This window comes from Mandrillus leucophaeus, unplaced genomic scaffold (genome assembly GCF_000951045.1).
Source record: "Mandrillus leucophaeus isolate KB7577 unplaced genomic scaffold, Mleu.le_1.0 Scaffold4, whole genome shotgun sequence".
In the NCBI taxonomy this organism is placed as follows: domain Eukaryota; kingdom Metazoa; phylum Chordata; class Mammalia; order Primates; family Cercopithecidae; genus Mandrillus; species Mandrillus leucophaeus.
Genome location: NW_012104253.1, coordinates 11,823,618 through 11,844,298, shown reverse-complemented (window position 1 = coordinate 11,844,298; position 20,681 = coordinate 11,823,618). Strand labels below are relative to the sequence as shown.

General features: G+C 52.0%; 1 protein-coding gene across 1 annotated transcript in view; it reads right to left on the bottom strand.

Moving 5' to 3' along the window:
- Positions 1–20,681, bottom strand: part of ITPK1 (inositol-tetrakisphosphate 1-kinase) — a 179,191-nt gene that overhangs the window by 19,076 nt on the left and 139,434 nt on the right. Inside the window, exons 5-6 of the mRNA XM_011991748.1 lie at positions 3,517–3,615; positions 3,119–3,159 (exon numbers count right to left, since the gene is read on the bottom strand). Of these exons, the coding sequence (XP_011847138.1) occupies positions 3,119–3,159; positions 3,517–3,615 (140 nt within the window). The remainder of the gene's footprint in view (positions 1–3,118; positions 3,160–3,516; positions 3,616–20,681) is intronic.

Genomic DNA, 20,681 nt, shown 5'->3' with positions numbered 1-20,681 from the left:
GACAGAGGGGTGGGCCCTCGGCTTGGTCGATCCAGCTGCTGGTGCCAGGGTCACGGCTAATCCCTCAGCCCGCAGGGCCCCAGGAAGGAGCCACCAGACGGCTGGGGCTGCTGAGCAGGGATAATGGGCCCTGGACAGCTGGTTGCCTCCCCAGCTGCCACCCCTCATGTCAGCTGTCACGGAGCGCCAGCCCTACGTGCCTGGAGCCCAGCTGGGCAGGACAGACATGGCAATCCAGGCCACACGGGAAAACAAAAAGTGTGCGTCTGTGCTGGGAGCGCTAGGGGGCAGCGAACGTCTCCTCAGCCTTCTGACAAGAATAAAGGACAGGAAAAACACGAGCAGCTCTGGAGCCAGGCAGGGGCTGGAGTGCCTGCTTGGCACTTGCTGTGTGAGCCCAGGCTGGGCCCCCGCCCTGCTTAAGCGCCACTGTCTTCCTCTGTAAAATCATGGGTGGCTGCAGGGGTGCTCGGGGCTTTCGGCTAAGTTATAGCTTAAAAAACAAAAAACAAAAAACAAAAATTCCACTATGGAGCAAATGAGTACCCTCACACTGGCCCCAAAACAAAACAAAAACCCAAATGGTTCTGTGATCATAAAATGAAGACAGAGTGGTTTAGCAGAAATGGTCCTGATTTTGGCTGGGGCTGGGGCTGGGAGATTCAGAGGCAGGGAGTGGGTGGGCTGGGATGCAGACGAGGACTCCAGATCAGAAGCACCTGCTGGCCTATCTAAAGCCCACCATGCACAGTGCTATTCTCCACCCCTGCTGTACTTGGCTTTCCTGGGTACCCCTGGAATCTGTGAGAAGCTTGTCCCCCAGCCTCTGCCTATCTGGTGGACAGTGTCCACCCCAGAAGGCACGTCCCTGTAATGCTAACACACCCCGTCTGTACACAAGAGTCTGCTAGGGGTCTCTGAGTACGTGGGACATGGTGGCACACCTTGTTGGCAGTGGACCCAGACAGCCTGCTGGGGAGTGCGGGGGGAGGAGGGATGCCCGTATGAACATCCTGGAGGCAGACGGCTAGAATGAGGGGTGATTTATAGCTTCCCCTGAGCGTGCTGACCCCATACTTGAGGGCTGAGAGTCCCGAGGCCCATCAGGGGCATCCTGAGAGGGGTGCACCTGGATCCAGAACCTCCATCCCCTTTGGCAAGTACCCGGCAGGCTCCAGGGCAGCTGGTTCCGACAGCTCATCCAGCAGTCCACCCAGGCAACCCTCATCCTTCACAGAAGCCACTACGTCTCCAATCACAAATGTGGACGGATACTCTGGGTGGCTGGGGAATTTGCCAAAGTCGCACAAACGGCAACACGCAGCACCAGAATCGGTCCCAGGCGTGGGATTCCACAGCCCCGTCCCTCAGGCCTCAAGTGACTCGCAGAAGAGGCTCCCTCCTCCGGGGCTGCCCGGTTCTGAGTTAGGCTGATCTAATCACACTGATGACTGCGCTCGTGCTTCCGTCAGTAACACCCAAGCAACTGACACACAGAGGAACCATCGGGTGGTGGAAAGGGGCTGCCGGAAGGCGGGCAGGCAGGTACTGGGGCCGAGGGGGGCCTTCCTGCTCCCTCCCTGGCCGGGCACATCCCGGAGGGTGCTGCCAGCACCGGGCACAGAGCCCAGGCAGGCTGCCGCAGGAGGGCCAGCACCCACAGGAAGACTACATGAGAGCTCCCTATTTCAGACAACTGACAATGGGACGGGCGGGCTGTCCCCACACTCCTTCCCATCACAGCACGCGCCACGCTACGCCGACACTGTCTACTGACACTCACCTAGAAGTACAGGCCAGGGACAAAGAGCAGTACATAACCCAGGAAAGGCCCATGCTGCTGAGTCTTCCCCTTTTAGTCGTGAGCTCTGGGGAGCATTTCTGTTGGTAGGGCCTTCCAAGGACAGGCCTTCCCCAGAGAGCCCACTCTGGTCAGATGCCTGTTGCCCAGCACACCTCCACATGTGCCCAGTGGGGAGACCTCAGGCAGGGCTATGTCCAGGGCAAACACAAGGCCTCAGCTGTGGCTCCTGAGGGTGGTGCGGGCCCTGGCCCCAGCGAAGCCCCTACATGACCATCCACTCCTCTAGTCCCCAGAGTCCTCACAGGCTCCTTGGCTCTCTCTAGGGACAGGACTCACATCCTATGCATCTGTTCCCTGGTCCCCGTGGTCCTCAAGGTGGCCGGGAACATCATAAAGTGAATAAAAGAATGAATGGGTGGGTGGGTGACTCGTGAATCAAAGCATTCCATGGGGTTGATTCCAAGCGGCCCCCCTTTCCTCGCTGGCCCGTCTCAATTCAGCAGCATGGCAGAGCCCTGTGGCAGTGACAGCCTTCTCGGAGCTAACAGCCCTCATGTGGGCCCAGCCCAGTGCCTGCCACAAAACAGGCCCTCAAGGAGATGACACTGATGGCCCAAAGGACAGACAGTCCTGCAGGGTGGGCTGGACTGCAGCATGACTCGCACAAGCTCCCCATGGACCGAATGTGTGCCCCAGAATTCCTACGCTGAAGCCTGCGCCCCACTGTGGTGGTATCTGGAGGTGGGGCCTCTTTGGAGGTCTTGAGGGCGGGGCCCTTAAGATGGGATTAGTGCCCCTATCAGAAGAAATTAGAGAGCTTGCTCTTGCTTTCTATTCCTCTCCATTCACACACACAAGAGGCCATGTGAGGACACAGGGAGAAGGTGGCCATCTGCAAGGTAGGAAGAGAGCCCTCACCAGAAACTGACCCTGCTGGCACCCTGACCTGGGACTTTCAGCCTCCAGGGCTGTGAGAAAATAAATGTGGCGAAGCCACCCAGTGCCTGGGGTTTGTTATGGCTGCCAGAGCTAAGACAGGCTCCACAGAGGACAGGTGGGTCCCGAGCACATCCTCCTGCCTTAGGGACAGGACAGACATTGGGGTGAGGCTGCAGACAGTGTATGACGCCACAGCACTCCTGCTCCATTCCTCGGAAGTCCAGGAAAGGGAAGGAGGCTGTCTACCAAGGAGCCGGGACTAACAGCAGGGCAGGAGCAGTGACAGTGAGGAATCTGGCAGGGTCGCAATGAGACACGACGAGCTGAAAGGATGGGGGTCGGGGGCGACAGGCAGTCAGATCTTCTTCCACTCACCTCATGAGAGTTGGTGCCATGAGCCACTCTGGTTTTGCAAACTATGGGTTGGGGAGAGAAAAGCAGAGAGAAATTAGCGAGGTCATTCACCCACAAGGCAGGGGCATTTGGCACGTCTAGAAAGGAACTCTAGCTGAGACACACACTCTGGACACCTGGTATCTGCACTGAGGGTGATGTGTGGGTAGACACCCCCAGGCCAGGCAGCAGAGCACATTGCCCTGTGCCCCCCACCAGGACCCGGTTTCTGTGGTGTGGGTGGAGGTGGGACCCAGGGCCATGTGCGCGTCCATCCCCGGGTGAGCTTAAATCCAGAGGGGACTATACACCCCGCCCCTCCCCCATGCTGGCCTAGGCCTACAGCGCCTGCCCTCAGGTGGAGCTGGGGTGGTACGCACTGAACGGGAAAGCCAGGCCGTTCTTCTCCAGCAGCCGCATGGTGTCATCCCCGCACAGGCTCGTGAGCTCCATGAAGGGCGGTGAGCAGATCCTGTCGTCTAGGGCAGAGGGGAGGCCTGGTCAGCACAGCTCCTGGACAGCTGCCCCAGGCGCACGTCCTGCAACAGCCCGCCCCACCCCAGGGGCCTTCCGTGCCCTTGTGCTCCTGGATCTGACCGTCCTCAAACTCTGCAGTCCCATGTGCTCGTGTGTGTGGACAATAACCACAGGCCTGCCGTTACACTGTCTAATAACATTTCTGTAATTACAAAACTCGTGTATGATCACTGTGTAAAATCCAAAGAGCACAGAAAAGTAAAAAATGGACATATTCACAGACATTACAACTACTACCCCACCACTGGGGCCTTTTAGCCACGTGTGCATTTACACACAGAGCGCTTTACAAACAGGATACTGTTTTGTAACCTGAATCCTAACTTAATAAGCCATGACCATTTTTCTGGTTCAATAAAGACTTTCCCATCATGTGATACACTTGCTTCATAATAATCGCAGTTACAATACAGCTCTTAGCATGCGTCTAGCGCTGTGCCGAGGGCTTTGCCGGCATCACCTCTACATTTGCAAAATAATCCCACGAGGAGGAAAGTGGGGTCAGAGAGATTAAGACCTAGCTGGTGGTAACACAACTGTTTCCGCATGGACACCGCCTGACCCCTCACCTGCCGACTACTTAACATAATTGAGGGCATCCCGTGGAGCTCCAGAGGTGGCCTCCCCGGCATGCTCACTGCATCTCCGCGCCTGGTCCCCCTGCCAATGGCTTCTCGCCCTTCACAGGTTGGCGCTCCCGAGCCCCCCTCCAGGCCCACCCAGTGGATTCTAAGGGTGAGGCCAACTTTCTAAAACCCTCGAAAGCTGACCTGTTCTCTTCATCCTGACTCATGCCCGGCACCGAGCAGAGGGAAACAAGATTTTTTATGGGATAACAAAACGTATTTGGAATCGCTCTGCTGATGATGAAACTACTGGTTTTTTATTATTGTTTCTTGTCATTGTTCCCCTTCCCTGATAAGACCACAGAGGTGGGACCACCCTGTACTTCAGGGCACAGGGGCCAGGAAAGGCTGAGCGTGAGTGGGGCGGGGGCGGTCTGCCACCCACAGGCTTGGAAACCAAACCAAAAGTAAACAGAGCGAGGCGGCCTGTCTCGAGCTGCTAGCTACTTGGCTGGCTAGGAGGTCAGGACATTAAATCAAGGTAGATCCAGCCTCATTTATCTCATAAAAACAAATGCCAAGAATTACACAGAGCATATAAAAGTGCTTTTATCTCCCTCCTCATCCTCATTCCCCTTTTCCCTCACTCCTACCCTCACAGTCTAAACTCCAAACAGAAAGATTTGGGGGGTTGCAGTTTCTCTGGGGCACTGGGAGGGTGGTCTGGAGCCTGTGTTTCCCCAGCCCCCGGCAGACAGTGATGCAGGCCCTCTGCACAGAGGCCTATTCAATCGGCAGCAGTCCCTGACAGTGTGCAGAAACAGAGGCCCCAAGGTCATACAGTGATCAACGGCAGAGCCAGGACAAGGAGCCAGGCTCACCTGGCAGCCCAGGACAGGGGAAGTCAGGAAAGTCAGGGCCGGGGGCGGGTGGGGGAGCTGGTGCTCAGCTGAAAGCCATTTTCCAAACAAGGCCCCAGGCCGGGTGGGAATGCTGTGAGGGCTGGCAGGCCCTCCATGGCTGTCAAGGGAGGAAGCAGTCTGTGCAAAAGCCTCCTTGCTGCAAACACACAGCCCCTGCAACCCAGTCCCAAAGGATATGGTGCTCAGGCCTGAATGAACTGGAGGGTTCTGCCGTAGGCAGGCTTCAGACGGGCGCTCACCAGCCTGGGCTCCACCCTTGGCCCCTCCTCCCACAGGAAGATCTGGAGGCTGCTGGGGTCAAACAGGCCACCTCCTGTAAGAGCTTCCAGGCTCCCTACGGCCCTCAGAGTTTTTAAAGCAGGTGAATCAGCTTGGCTTTCAGATTTCAATGCCCCCCTCAACTGTCCCTCCCTAGCCTGGCCCATCCAAGCTTTTACATAATGTCACTAGTGGCCAGTAGCCAATGTCTCAAAACACTGCATGTGTTCCATGCCAGACACTGTTCCACGTAGTTACACAGTAACTCATTTACCCTCATAAGAACCCCACAAGGAAGCACTCCTGTCCCTTAGAATTTTACAGATGAGGAAACTAGGGCACAGAGGTGGCATTTCCCTGCATAGAGTTCCACAGTGAGCCAGTGGTACAGCCAGGAGGTCATACCTGCACCATCTGACTCTCAGGCCCCTGCTGTTGACTACAGCCTCCCTCGCAGAACAAGTGCCCGTGGAGCTCCCTGGCTCCAGGGGTTCCTAACAGCATGCTAGTCTGCTCTGTGGCAAACCTCGTAACAATAGCAATCGCAACACACAGAATCAACCAAGGCAATACACCATATTCATAAAGGACAAAAACCACACGATCATCTCAATGGATGCAGAAAAAGCATTTGAAAAAATCTAACACCCTTTCATGGCAAGAACACTCCACAAACTAGGAACGTAAGGGAGCTTCTTTAACCTTCTAGAAAAACCCAGACTCCTCAGTGAAAGACTAGACACTTCCCCTAAGATCAGGAACAAGATAAGGAGGTCTGCCTCTGCCACTTCTATTTAACACCGTACTGGAGGTTCTAGCTGCGGCCAGTAGGCAAGAAAAATGAAACAGCATACAGAGTGGAAGGGAAGAAGTGAAATCATCTCTATTTGCAGATAATAGGATCTTATACATAGAAAATCCCAAGGAATGCACATATTTAAAAAACCTCCAAAACCATTAGAGCTAATAAATGAGTTTAGCAAGGTTGCAGGATACAAGAAAAGCAACTGTACCTTTTTAATTTTTAAAAAGGATATTTATGGGTCTGGTGTGGTGGCTCATGCCTGTAATCCCAGCACTTTGGGAGGCCAAGACAAGCGGATAACCTGAGGTTGGGAGTTCAAGACCACCCTGATCAACATGGAGAAAGCCTGTCTCTACTAAAAATACAAAATTAGCCGGGCGTAGTGGTGCATGCCTGTAATCCCAGCTACTCAGGAGGCTAAGGCAGAAGAATCCCTTGAACCCGGGAGATGGAGGTTGAGGTGAGCCGAGATCATGCCATTGCACTCCAGCCTGGGCAATGAGAGCGAAACTCCATCTCAAAAAAAGAAGAAGAAGAAAAAGAATATATATATATATATGTATTTTAGACAGGGTCTCACTCTGTTGCCCAAGCTAGAGTGCAGTGGCACGATCACAGCTCACTGTAGCCTCAACCTCCCAGGCTCAAAGGATCTTCCCCACTCAGCCTTCTGAGCAACTGCACCACCATACCCAACTAATTGGTAGAGAAGGGGTCTCACTATGTTGCCCAGGCTTGTCTCAAACTCCTCGGCTCAAATGATCTTCCCACCTCAGCCTCCCAAAGTGCTAGGATTACAGGTGTGAGCTACCATGCCTGGCCTCAACTGTATTTCTGTACCCCAGCAATGAACAATCCAAACGTGAAATTAAGAAAACAATTCCATTTACAAAAGCATCAAAAAGAAATTTAACAAATAAATGTAAGACTTAAACACTGAAAACCACAAAATACCATTGAAAGAAATCAAAGACTTCAATAAATGGAAAGATACACAAAGTTCATTAATAGGAGATTCAATATTGTTAAGTGGGCAATACTCCCAAATTGATCTACAGACTCAGTACGATAGCCATCAAAACTACAACTTTTCTATGCAGGAAATGAAAAGCTGATCCTAAAATTCCTATGAAAATGCAAGCGACTCAGGACCACTAAAATATCTGGAAAAAGAAAAACAAAGTTGGAGGACTCACACTTCCTCATTACAAAACTTACTACAAAGCTAGAGTAATTGAGGCAATGTGGTACCAGCATAAGGACAGACATAAAGATCAATGGAATAGAACAGAGAATCTGGAAACAAACTTGTGCATCTATGCTCAACTGATTTTCTACAAGGGTGCCTAGACAATTCAAGGGGCGGAAAGAATATTCGTTTCAACAAATGGTGCTTGGACAACTGGATATTCACATGCAAAAGAATGAAGATGGAACCCTACTTCACATCATACACAAAACTAATTCAAAACTGATCATGCTCTCATTATAACAGCTAAAACTACAAAACTCTTAAAAGAAAACATAGGTGTGAACCTTCATGACCGTGAATTAGGCAATGCCTTCTTAGATAGGACACTAAAAGCAAAAGCAACCCAAGGAAAAATAGAATAAATTGGGCGTCATCAAAATGTAAAATGTTTCGCTTCAAAGAGCACTATACAGAAAACGTAAAGACAACCCACAGAATGGGGGGAAATATTTGCAAATCATGAGAAGGGTCTCGTATCCAAAATATATAAAGCATTATCAGCAACTGAACAATCAAAAGATATCTCTATTTAAAAATGGGCACAGGATTTGAACAGAAAGTTCTCAAAATAAGACATACAAATGGCCAATGAGCACATTATTAGCCATCGGGGAAATGCAAATCAAAACCACAATGAGACACCACTTGACACCTACCAGGATGACTACAATAAAAGAGACCAACAGTAACAAGTGTTGCTGAGGGTATGGAAAAAATTCCAACCCTCATCCATTGCTGGTGGGAACAGAGAAACGGTACAGCTGCTTGGGGAACAGTCTGGCAGTTTTTCACACAGTTAAACAGAGTGACCATATGATTCAGCAATTCCACTTCTTATACCCAAGAGAATGGAAACATATGTCCACACAAAATCCTAAAAATGGTTCACAGCAGCATTACTCATCATAGTCCAAATGGGGCAACAATCCGGAAGCCCATCAACTACAGAAAGAATAAACAAAATGTGGTCTACCCACACAATGGAATATTACTCAGCCATGAAAAGGAACAAAGTATTGAGACATGCTACAACATGGAAGAACCGTGAAAACACCGGGCTAAAAGGAAGAAGCCAGACACAAAAGGCTACATACTGTAATACAGATTTCATTTATCTGAAATGTCCAGAGCAGGCAAATCCATGGAGACAAAAAAGAGATTAATGGTTGAAGAAGCTGGGGAAGGAAGGAGCTGGGAGTGACTGCAAATGAGTACATTCCTTTGGGGGTGATGAAAATGTTCTAGAATTAGTAGTGATGACTGCATAATTTTGTGAATATAATCAAAATTACAGAACTAGATGTACACCTAAAAAAAGTAAATTTGGCCGGGCACGGTGGCTCACACTTGTAATCCCAGCACTTTGAGAGGCCGAGGCGGGCCGATCACCTGAAGTCAGGCCAACATGGTGAAACCCCGTCTCTAAAATACAAGAATTAATTGGGTGTGGTGGTGCATGCCTGTAATCCCATCTACTCGGGGAGGCTCCGGAAGGAGAATCCTTTGAACCTGGGAGGCGGAGGTTGCAGTGGGCCTAGATCGCATCACTGCACTCCAGCCTGGCAACAGAGTGAAACTCCATCTCAAAAAGAAAAAAAAAAAGGTAAATATATGATACATAAATTATATCAATAAATTACAGGGGGAAAAAAACTAGTAGCAGTAGCTGTCATCCAGAGTGCTTGCTCTCTGCAGGACACTGAGCTAAGTAAATGCTTCACAACCACGGTCTCCTCTAGTCCTCCCTATACACGCACTAAGTCTTGTTCCCCATCTCCACTGGGTCCACGGTGAAGTCAGAGAAGGAACAAGGGGAGCCCATCTTCCTCCAGAGATGTCTGGAGTCCAGATGAAATGCAAGAACAAGACATTTCCAAAGAACGGGCCACATCCAGTATCAGGCCAGACAGCCCCATACCCTTCTGAAATCCCAGGCTCTGGTGCATAAGACAGCAGCCTAGGTAGGAGCAGGAATTGGGTGGCCAGGAAAGCAGGGAGGTCTGCACGGTCATTCTTGTTTATTCATCCCAGTCTGGAGCTTGCTGACCACACTCTGAGCGGCAGACACACCGGCTGCCTGGACCACTCCTGCTCTGGCATGGGGTGGGGGCTCAACTCAGACCCGCCCAGCCACACTGCTAGGATGAGCTCGTATTCCAAACTCAGGCACCAGCCTTTGCTGAAGGCAGTCTTGAGCCCACAGAGCACATGCTAGGAGGGACTCCATCTCTCAGTGGCCGCAGACTGTTTTGCATCCTGAGCTGCCCCGCTTGGGTTGCTGGGCGTGGCAGGCTGCAATGTCTGCACCGCTTGAGTCAGTTTCTGGTAGCCAAAAGCATCCTGACACATCCATGAAGTCGGAGTAAATAAGAAACACAGAGTACTACTGTTCCAACAACCATTCACCAACAAAAAAGAATGTTGAGCCTCTACTAGATTCCAGGAGCTAACAATATAGCAATAAATAAAACGGAAGCATCCCTGTCCTTGAGGAGCTTCCATTCTGGCGGAAGGGACCCAGACAACAGTCTAGAGAGGTAAGTGAAATGTATAGCTGGCCAGAGCTGGCAGGGAAACATATAGCACAAAATGGGGGTGCCGGGGGTGTTGGCAGAGGTGGGGTATGCGATTTGAACAGCATGGTGAGGGGCACCTTCCAAAGACGGGGGGAGGGAGCCAGGGGGGGCTGCATATCTGGGGGAGGCGCAACCAGGCACAGGGAACAGCCAGTGCAAAGGCCCAACCTGCTGCTCTTCGGACGCACGAACTGGACCCAGCCTGAGAATGCTCCAGCAGCGCATGAGGCTGGGAAGCAACCAGGCCCGCCTGTCTCCACTGGCAGGTGGTGCCCAGGTGCACCCCCACCATCTCGGTACCAGCAGACAAGCCCCTTCTGCCTGCCTGAGGGACAGCGACAGCAGGGGTTCCTCCCTGTCAATCACGAGAAGCTCGCAGTGGTGGCGCCAGCAGCTCTTCTCTCAGAATAGAGACAGAATGAAGACTCCGGAAGCCAGAGCGGGGAGCCCGGGAGACTATTTCTGGTTCCCTGAAAAAGGCCACTGTTGCTTATTTCTCTACCATCTTTATTTTTGGATGGGAGGTGGAATGAGGCTTTCTTTGGCTGGATGGTGGGTTGTGTTCTTTTGAGAGCAAATATCAGCCCATGGGAAACGGAAATGCTCCCGTCTTCCCTCTCTGCCTCTCCAAATCAGACACCATGAAGCAGGAGGGCACGCGGAGATGGGCAAGTCCCAGCCACAGCCTTCCATAAGTCCAGAAAGGGGAGGGGAATAGTTCAAGGCCACACAAGTTACCAGCAGAGCCAGGAACACGCTGGCCTCCCGCGTCACACCTTATTACCCATCCACTCCACCAGGTGATTTCTCCCTCATCCAACTGGTAGCAGCTACAGAACTTACAAGAAAACGAAAGTTCATTGACAAACAGGTGAACCCAAGAGGACAACAGGGGTGGAAGGAGGAGGAAATTAGCACCTGAAGGCGCAGCTTTGAAGCCGGCCGGCCCGACAATGGACCTGCGGCAAACTTCCACTCACTGAAACCTTGGGCACACGACCTAACTCTGCTGAGCCTTGCTTTCCTCGTCTGCAAAATGGGAGTGTTGCTTCCCTAGAGAGCTGCTGGGAGGGCTGGCACATTACAGGGACCCAGTGGGGGATGCCCTTAGGGGAGCAGGCAGGTGTCGAATAGCGGCTACTGGTCCACATCCCAGGGCACCCCTGCACATGGGAGACCTCAGCTATGTGTGCCTGGGACACCGGCTCTCAGAGCTGGGCTCAGTCCTGCTTCCTGGGCCACTGCCGATTCCTAGGGGCCCATTTTGTATGGCAGGAGACTGGGGCAAGAGGGACCACCGTTGTGTTGCTGACAGAGCAGGGTCAGCAGATTCTAAGTTCTCGCAGCATCTTTTTTTTTTTTTTTTTTTTGAGACACAGTCTCGCTCTGTCACCCAGGCTGTAGTGCAGTGGCACAATCTCCACTCACTGCAAGCTCTGCTTCCCGGGTTCACGCCATTCTCCTGCCTCAGCCTCCTGAGGAGCTGGGACTACAGGCACCTGCCACCACGCCTGGCTAATTTTTCCGTATTTTTTTTAGTAGAGATGGGGTTTCACCATGTTAGCCAGGATGGTCTCGATCTGACCTCGTGATCCGCCCGCCTCAGCCTCCCAAAGTGCTGGGATTACAGGCGTGAGCCACTGCACCTGGCCTCGCAGCCTCTTTTGAAAGCGGGGGTTGGAGTGAAACTCACGCCCAGACTTCTCAGGCCCCAGAGTCCATACAGGTGCAGCTCTCTCAGCCCCACGTGCCCTTTCTTCCCCCTCCCGGCACCACCCCATGGCCTGGGAGACTCCTGCTTATCCTCCAACATGGGTCAGGTACCCTCTTCCTGCTCACCTGGGAGCAGCCCCCTTGCTGTGCCACCCAAGGGCCCCACGCTGCTCATCTTGGCCAACTAATGATGCATCCACCTCCCCCACCTGACTGGGCACGCTGCAGGATCCGTAGAGGACCTGGGCTGTCTGGGTTTGAATCCTGGCTCCATCTCTTATCAGCTGTATCACCCTGGCCAAGAAACTTTGCCTCGCTGTGACTCAGTTACCTCACTGTGCCTCAGTTTCCTCGCTGTAAAATGAGGACTAGAACAGCACCTGGTTCAGAGGGCTGTTACCCCTCCCCCCACTCATTGTCGTGGTCCCACTGCCCTCACTCAGAGGTGGCCAGCATACAGCAGATGCTGAGGACGGGCTTCATGTTTAAAGCCAGCACTAGCAGGTATGCATGAAAAGCTAGCTGTATTACTGTCGTCATGACCTGGACCGTCATACACAAGGTCTGCTGGGGAGGGTCCAGGAAGCAGGTCAAATGTTAATAACACACCAAGGAACATGGGCATCCAGCACTGATGCCACAATGCCCAGGGCCAGGGAAGCCAGGGACACTGCAGGGAGGAAGCCGTCACGGCAGAGAAAGCCCAGGAAGCAAAAGGAGGGCCAGCCCAGTTGCTATGACTGGGACTGCCAATGCTCTGATCTGATATCTGTAAACTAGGCCAGCGATGCTGCCCACCTCCCGGGGTGGTTGCAGGGATGCGGTGAGGCCACGCCCATGAGGGGCATTCGGAATGATTGAGAATTGTATTATCCAGCCCTGTTTCCATGGATGCCCACCCTCCCTGGGGTGCCTGGTACCTACCAGCACAGTGCCCCCAGTCTTCTCTGGCCTGCCCACCTTGGACACTGATGGAACAAGGGCTGTGGCCCAGCACCGTGACCTCTTCCCAGCTCCTGGAATCAATGTTCCTGAAGTCTGTTAATCCAGGAAGCCCCTTGTTGGTCCCCTCACTACATACTCATCTTCTCTGCACACAAGCTCCTCTGCCCACAAACCACCGTCCTACAGCTCTCACCTGTACTGAGGCAGCTCCCAGCAAGGCATCCATGCCCCACGAGTGAAGCCCACAGCCTTTCTAGGCCTCCGCAGCCTGACTCTGCATCTTCCTGTGATGGGCTGAGCGCTGTTTCCAAGTTCATATTGAAGCCCCAATCCCCATGCCTGAGAACGGGACGGTACTGGGATATAGGGTCTTTAAAGAGGTGAAATGAAGTCACTAGAGTGGGTCCTAATCCAATAGGACTGGTGTCCTTATAAGGAGATTGGGACACAGGCACACAGAGGAAGACCATGTGCAGACATGGGAAGATGACAGTCATCCACAAGCCAAGGAGGGAGGCCTCAGAAGAAGCCAACCCTGCCAACACTCAGATCTGAAACTTCTGCCTCCAGAACTGGGAAGCAGTACACTGCTGTTGTCTAAATGCAGCATCGTCATGCAGCCCCAGCAAATGAATATACTTCCCAACTCTTTTGTTTGCTTGTTTGTTTTTCTGAGACAGAGTCTCACTCTGTCACCCAGGCTGGAGTAGAGAGGCGTGATCTCAGCTCACTGCAACCTCCCCCTCCCGGTTCAAGTGATTCTCCCGCCTCAGCCTCCCAAGTAGCTGGGATTACAGGCACACGCCACCACGCCTGGCTAATTTTGTGTCTTTAGTAGAGATGGGGTTTTGCCATGTTGGCCAGGCTGGTCTAGAACCCCAGACCTAAAGTGATCTGCCCGCCTTGGCCTCCCAAAGTATTGGGATTACAGGCATAAGCTACTGTGCCCAACTCTTCTCTCACTGCACAACCCAGCCAAACCCTGGCGCCAGGTGGATATAGTGTCCCCCCTATACCTCTGAGATGGCCCCCACTCCATGTCTCACTTGGCCACATCCACCCTTCCAAGCATCACAGAATCCCAGCTCTTCTCCAGAGCCCCCAAGAACACGCTGTCCCATGCTGCTGCCTCGCAGTGGCACTCACCCTGCAACTGCTACCCGCAGTCACGTTTTCCTAATACCTTTTCTGGCATTGCTACCGAGTTTTGTTGTTTATCTCCTGTGCCCTATTAAATTTTCACATGTGGGTTCTGATTCAGTAACTAGGCAGTATGTTCCTTGGGGACAGGAGAAGGCAGGCCTCAGTAAGAACCAGCTCTCTGGCACGTGTACATGCGTGAAGATAAGTTGATGGATGGGATAAGTGAGCTGTGAGTGCTGGAAACAAAAGGAGGAGGGAAGCCCAGTGTTGGCACAGCCCACGAAGTAAGAAGGAGGGGCCTGCAATCTCCCGCCTGGCCACCCTGTGGCGCTGTGGGTCTGGAACAGCCTTGAAGATGGTTGTGGCAGGACTGGAAAGAGTCCGCCCATTTGTTAAGTGCAAGTGCTCCGGACTCATTCAGGGCCTGGACTCATCGTCCAAAGTCACCTTCCCTCTGAGGTTATGTAGTTAGGGGGCGGGAACCACATGCTCTTGAATTCTAGACAGGGAAGATGTTCTGTGTATCTGGGTGAACCAAGTTCCAGCCTGACAGCAGCTCTGAAAACAACCCAAATGGCTTTTTGGCTGGTGATGACGATGGCAGCCACCCAGTAACACCCACAGTCAATTCACAGGCACGCAGGCAGGAGGGCAGCGCAGGCCTGAACCAGGAGGGGGACGCCAGGAAGGACCCAGGTGAGAGGCCCCGGGATGAGAGCGACAGAGAGACAGAAGGGGTCCCGATCTGAAGGGACTTAGAGCCAGACGAGAAGGGCTAGATGCACCCTCACCACCAGAGCACGAGGTCCTGCCCACCTGGCCTGGCTGGAGGGCTCCAGGCATGGCATCCTAGAAAGCCATGTGCCCTGCCCGGAGGCAGGGCCCCTGCATGCCCCTCTGGGGTGCCTTGATTGCCCAGGCCCCCACCCTGCCCTCTTGCAGATTGGCAGAGCACTGGATCCCTCCAGCTACGCTGAGGAGCTGCCCTTGCCCTGTGCCCCCAGGGCACATCCCTAATACCTCCAAACTGTCCCTCTTGCTTAGGATGAGTGACTCATCTCTCCGTGAAGTTGGGGGCCCCTGGAGGGTGGGGCCCCTGCAGGGGCTGGCACTGAGCAGGGCTGGATTTGCAGGGGATTTGGGGGCTTCAGAAAGGATGGAAACAATTGGATGGCAGTGACATCATCATGTGTTAAAGGTCTATGAACAGTCCTGGATGAGATAAAACTGGAATGACATGTTGCGTTTTGTTTGTGAAGACATTAAAAGTTCCAGATCCTGAAGCTGGCATGCCCTGGGGATGTGGGACAAGGAGCCTGACTCGTGGAAGCCACCTGAAAATCTGTGACGGTCCTGGCTGGCTCCTAGGAGCAGTGGACCCTCAGCCTCGCAGCCCCGTGTAGCTAATGCAGCAACCCCAAGGGCCTTGGGCAGGCCAGGCATGTGTGCAGCGGTGCATACACAGAGGACACAGAGCTACGAGCCCAGGTTCCAATCCAAGGCGCATGGTCTCAGGAGCTCCCCAGGAGCTAGCATCTCTCATGGGCATCGGGCATAAGGACACAGTGGCCCTCTCAGGTGCCCCCGTGGGACAAGGGAGGAGAGAAGGCACTTCCCGTGCTGCTTAGGCACTGAGGAATTCAGAGCTGAGGGCACTTAAGGCCAATGGCAAAAGGCCCATGGGGCCTGGGTCACTGAAAGGCAGCCTGGAGCGAGGCTTCCCCAGCAGGACTGGGCACTGCCCAGACGTCCGGTTCATGAGGACTGTGGTCACAAGAGGAGCGGGGGTGTGAGAGAAGGCCAGGCCCTCGCCACAAGGACTAAGCAGTGACTTCAGAGTCTCAGGGCACAGGGACTAGGGCAGGACTGTGTCTCCTCCCTGGGACCCACCATGAGGAGAGGGTAGGGAAGTGGCATCTCCTGAGTGTTGGCACACCTCATGCTGTTGGGAGGGGGCAAGGGAGAACTCGGGGGGTGTGATCCGTGAAGCCCAGCCTAAGGCTGAGCCGCTGCCCCATGCTCCCCCACGGCTCCCACGGCCTTCACAATCAGGTCCAGGCTCCTTGCCAGCCTTGAAGTCCTCCATGGCCAAGGGCCTGCCTATGCTTCCAGCTCCTCCCTCCTTCCAAGCTCTGGGCAAAATGAGCCTTGCTCAGTTTCTCAATCAAGCTCTGCCACAGGGTGCAGGCTCAGTGCCCCAGGCAGTACCCCTGCCCCAGTACCCAGTTCCTCCGACATTAAGGCTTGCTGGGTGTCTGCCTACCTGACAGAGGCAGGTGAGGTGGGAGGCTCGGTGGGAGCAGGGACTATGCCTGCCTTGCTCACCTCTGTGTGCCTGGGACCCGTCCTAGAGCCTAGAACACGGCAGGCCTGCCATGGTGGGACAGTTAATTCTTGTCAGCTTGACTGGGCCACAGGGTTCTCACATATCTGGTTAACATTGTTCTGAGTGTATCTGAATGAGATTAGCATTTGAATTGGTAAATTGAGTCAAGCAGACTACTTTCCCCAAAGTGGGTGGGCATTGTCCAACCAGTCAAAGGCCTGAATAGAACAAAAGGATGAGTAAGAAAGAATTCACTCACTTGGACTCACTGTTCAAGCTGAGACATCAGTCTCCTGCAGTCAAACCATAAATTATAGCATCAGCTCTCCTGGTCCTCAGGCCTTTGGACTTGGACTCTGATATGGTTTGGCTGTGTCCCCACCCAAATCTCATCATCCCCATATCATGGGAGGGACTCGGTGGGAGGTAATTGAATCATGGGGGTGGTTACTTCCATGCTGTTCTCATGATAGTGAGTCCCCACGAGATCTGATGGCTTTATAAGGGGCTCCCCTCATGCTCCCCTGCTTCACTCTGCACTTCTCCTTGCTGCCGCCATGTGAAGAAGGACATATTTGCTTCCCCTTCCGCCATGATTATAAGTATTCTAAGGCCTCCCTGACCCTGCAAACTGTGAGTCAATTAAATCTCTTTCTTTTATAAATGACACAGTCTTGGGTATGTCCTTATAGCAGTGTGAGAATGAACTAATACAGACTATAACTTACACCACCAGCTCTCCTAGCTCTCAAGTCTCCAGTTAGCAGATGGCAGACTGTGGGACTTTCAGTCTCTATTTCTTACATGCTTCTTTCCATTACGAAGTGGACCCTAAATGCTGTCCCCTTGAATGTGAACTGGCCCTAGAGCCTCACAGATAAATAGAATATGGACTCTGGATGCAAGGCCACAGGAGGCTCTCTTTCTTGGGACACACTCCTAGGTCCCTGAGCTGCCAAGTCAGTAGTCTGGCTACTCTGTCACCATCATGCTAAGCTGCCATGCAAGACTGCATGGGAGAACCACCCAGCTGAGCCAAGCTGCAGATTCATGAGCAAAATAAACACCATTATCATTTTGGACTTCCATCTAACAGATAACCAAAATGAAGGCTCATGGAAATGACGTGTTGGGCACATAACACAACACATGCAGGGCTTAATGTCAACAATAACCAGACATGCAATGCAGTGTGCTCTGCTCCATCAACAAGCACTTGTAGGCATCAACTCGTGTCATCTTTATAGCAATGCCATAGCATGGATCACTATCATCACTCTATTTTGCGTGTGAGAAGCAGAGGCCCTGAGTGGTTGCATGTTCAAGATCAAAGCCAGCATGTGGCAGGCAAGGATGCCCTTGACCGCTGGGCAAACCACTGCATGATAGCCTTTGTCACTGGTCTCCAGTCTCATCATTCTCACTTAAGAACACTGAGTCTGGAAAGAGGTAAGGAAGGCTCTTTTCCCACTTCACGGACCAGGAAACAGAGGCACTGGGCCAGCTGTGCTTCCCAAACACTGTAGCCAGTCCCGGGAGCTGCCTGGCTGAACACTCCATACTGTGTGAACTTGAGACAGTTACTTCACCTTTTGGTGCCTTAATTTCCTGATCTGTAAAATGGCAATAAGAGCAGTCCTGCTCATAGGATTGCTGTAAGGATCAAACGGGTTAACACACAAAGCACTTAAAACAGAAACCAGCATGCAGAAGACACCAAGTATCAGATCCCAACATCCTTTCCATCATCATCGTCATCATTATCACTGGTATTTATTTGAAGGTCTGCCATTTACAACCATTCAAGATCACCTTACAGAGCCCATCACTGCTCTGCAGCCTGACATGGCACTGGGGGAGGCAGGGGAGAAAGAAGAGTAGAGAATACTGGAGGAGTGACATGCTTGCTTCTTCCTGCCCAAAGATGGAACTCTTGACCCTCAGGCATTAAGGAAGGTAGAGCCTTCTCATCCATCTATCTATCATGACAGAACTCGAACTCAGATCAGCAGCAAACTTCTAAGCCAGCCAACATGGTTTGGCTCTCTGTCTCCACCCAAATCTCATGTTGAATTGTAATTCCCAGCATTGGGGGAGAACCTGGTGAAAGGTGACTGGATCATGGGGATGGATTTCCCCCTTGCTGTTCTCATGACAGTGAGTGAGTTCTCTCGAGATTCAATTGCTTAAAAGGGTGTAACACTTCACCCTTCTTTCTCTCTCTCCTGTCACCATGTGAAGGTGCACCTGCTTCCCTTTCACCTTCCACCATCACTGTAAGTTTCCTGAGGCCTCATCAGCCATGGCTTCTGTACAGCCTGTGGAACCGGGAGTCAATTAAACCTCTTTTTTTCATAAATTACCCAGTCTCAGGTAGTTCTTTATAGCAACGTAAGAACAAACTAATACAGAAAAATGGCACCAGAGAAGTGGGGCACTGCTATAAGGATACCTGAAAATGTGGAAGCAACTTTGGAACCAGATAATGGGCAGAGTATGGAACAGTTTGGAGGGCTCAGAAGAAGACAGGAAGATGAGGGAAAGTTTGGAACTTCCCAGAGACTTGTGGAATGGTTGTGACCAAAATGCTGATAGTGCTATGAACAGTGAAGTCCACGCTGAGTAGGTCTCAGATGGAGATGAGGAACTTACTGGAAACTAGAGTAAATGTCACTCTTGCTATGCTTTAGCAAAGAGACTGGCAACATTGTGTTCCTGCTCTAGAGATCTGTGGAACTTTGAACTTGAGAGAGATAGTTTGGGGCATCTGGTGGAAGAAATTTCTAAGCAGCAAAGCATTCAAGATGTGGGCTGGCTGCTTCTAAAAGCCTATGCTCATTTGCAAAAACAAGGAAATGACCAGAAACTAGAACTTATATTTAAAAGGGAAGCAGAGCATAAAAGTTTGGAAACTTTGCAGGTTGAGCATGTGGTAGAAAAGAAAAACCCGTTTTCTGAGAAGGAACTCAAAGCTGCAGAAATTTGCATAAGTAAAGAAGCCCCGAAGGCTAATAGCCAAGACAATAGGGGAAAATCCCTTCAGGGCATTTCAGAGACCTTCACAGCAGTCCCTCCCATCACAGGCCTGGAGGTCTAGAAGGGAAAAATTGTTTTGTGGGCTGGGCTCAGGACCCTGCTGCTCTATGCAGCCTCAGGATATAGCACCCTGCATCCCAGCTGCTCCAGCTTGAGCAGTAGCTATAAGGGGCCAAGGTACAGCTCAAGCTATTGCTTTGGAGGGTGCAATCCTCAAGCCTTGGTGGCTTCCACATGGTGTTGGGCCTGCAGGTGTGCTGAAGGCAAAAGTTGAGTCTGTGCCTAGATTTCAGAGGATGTATGGCAATGCCTGGATGTCCAGGCAGAAGTCTGCTGCAAGGATGGAGCCCTCATGCAAAACCTCTGCTAGGGCAGTGCAGAGAGTATGTGATGCTAGAGACCCCACAGGGGCACTGCCTAGTGGAGCTGTGAGAAGACAGCCACCATCCTCCAGATCCCATAATGACAGATCCACCGAGAGCTTGTACTGTGTTCCTGGAAAAGCTGTAGGTACTCAGTGTCAGCCCATGAAAGCAGCTGTGAGGGCTGTACCCTGCAGAGCCACAGGGGTGGAGCCGCCTAAATCTTGTAAGCCCACCCCTTGCATCAGTGTGGCCTGGATGTGAGTCATGGAGTCAAAGGAGATTATTTTGGAACTTTAAGACTTAATGACTGCCCTGCTGGGTTTTGGACTTGCATGGGGACTGCAGTGCCTGTAGTTCTTGTTTGGGCTAATTTCTCCCTCTTGAAATTGGGTCTATTTACCCAATGCCTGTACCCTCAGTGTATCTTGGAAGTAACTAACTTGTTTTTTATTTTACAGGCTTATAGGCAGAAGAGACTTGCCTTGCCTCAGATGAGACTTTGGACTTGGACTTTTGAGTTAATGCTGGAATAAATTAAGACTTTGGGGGGCTGTTGGGAAGGCATGATTGTCTTTTGAAATGTGAGAAGGACATGAGGCTTCGGAGGTGCCAGGGTAGAATGATATGGTTTGGCTCTGTGTCCCCACCCAAATCTCATGTCAAATTGTAATTTCCAATTTGGGGGAGGGACCTGGTGGGAGGTGACTGGATCACGGAGGTGGATTTCCCTCTAGCTGTTTGTGTGATAGTGAGTTCTCAGGAATTCTAGCATGTAGCACTTCCCCTTTTGCTCTGTTTCTCTCTCTTACTGCCATGTAAAGACATGCCTACTTCCCCTTCACCTTCTGCTATGATTGTAAGTTTCCTGAGGCCTCCCTGGACATATTTTTTGTGCAGCCTGCAGAACTGTGAGTCAATTAAACCTCTTCATAATTTCTTCATAAATTACCCACTCTCAGGTAGGTTTTTTTTAAATCCATTTTTTTCCCCCCTTGGAGACAGAGTCTCACTCTGTCACTCAGGCTGGAATGCAGTGCACAATCTCAGCTCACTGCAGCCTCCACCTCCCTGGTTCAAGCGATTCTCATGCCTCAGCCTCC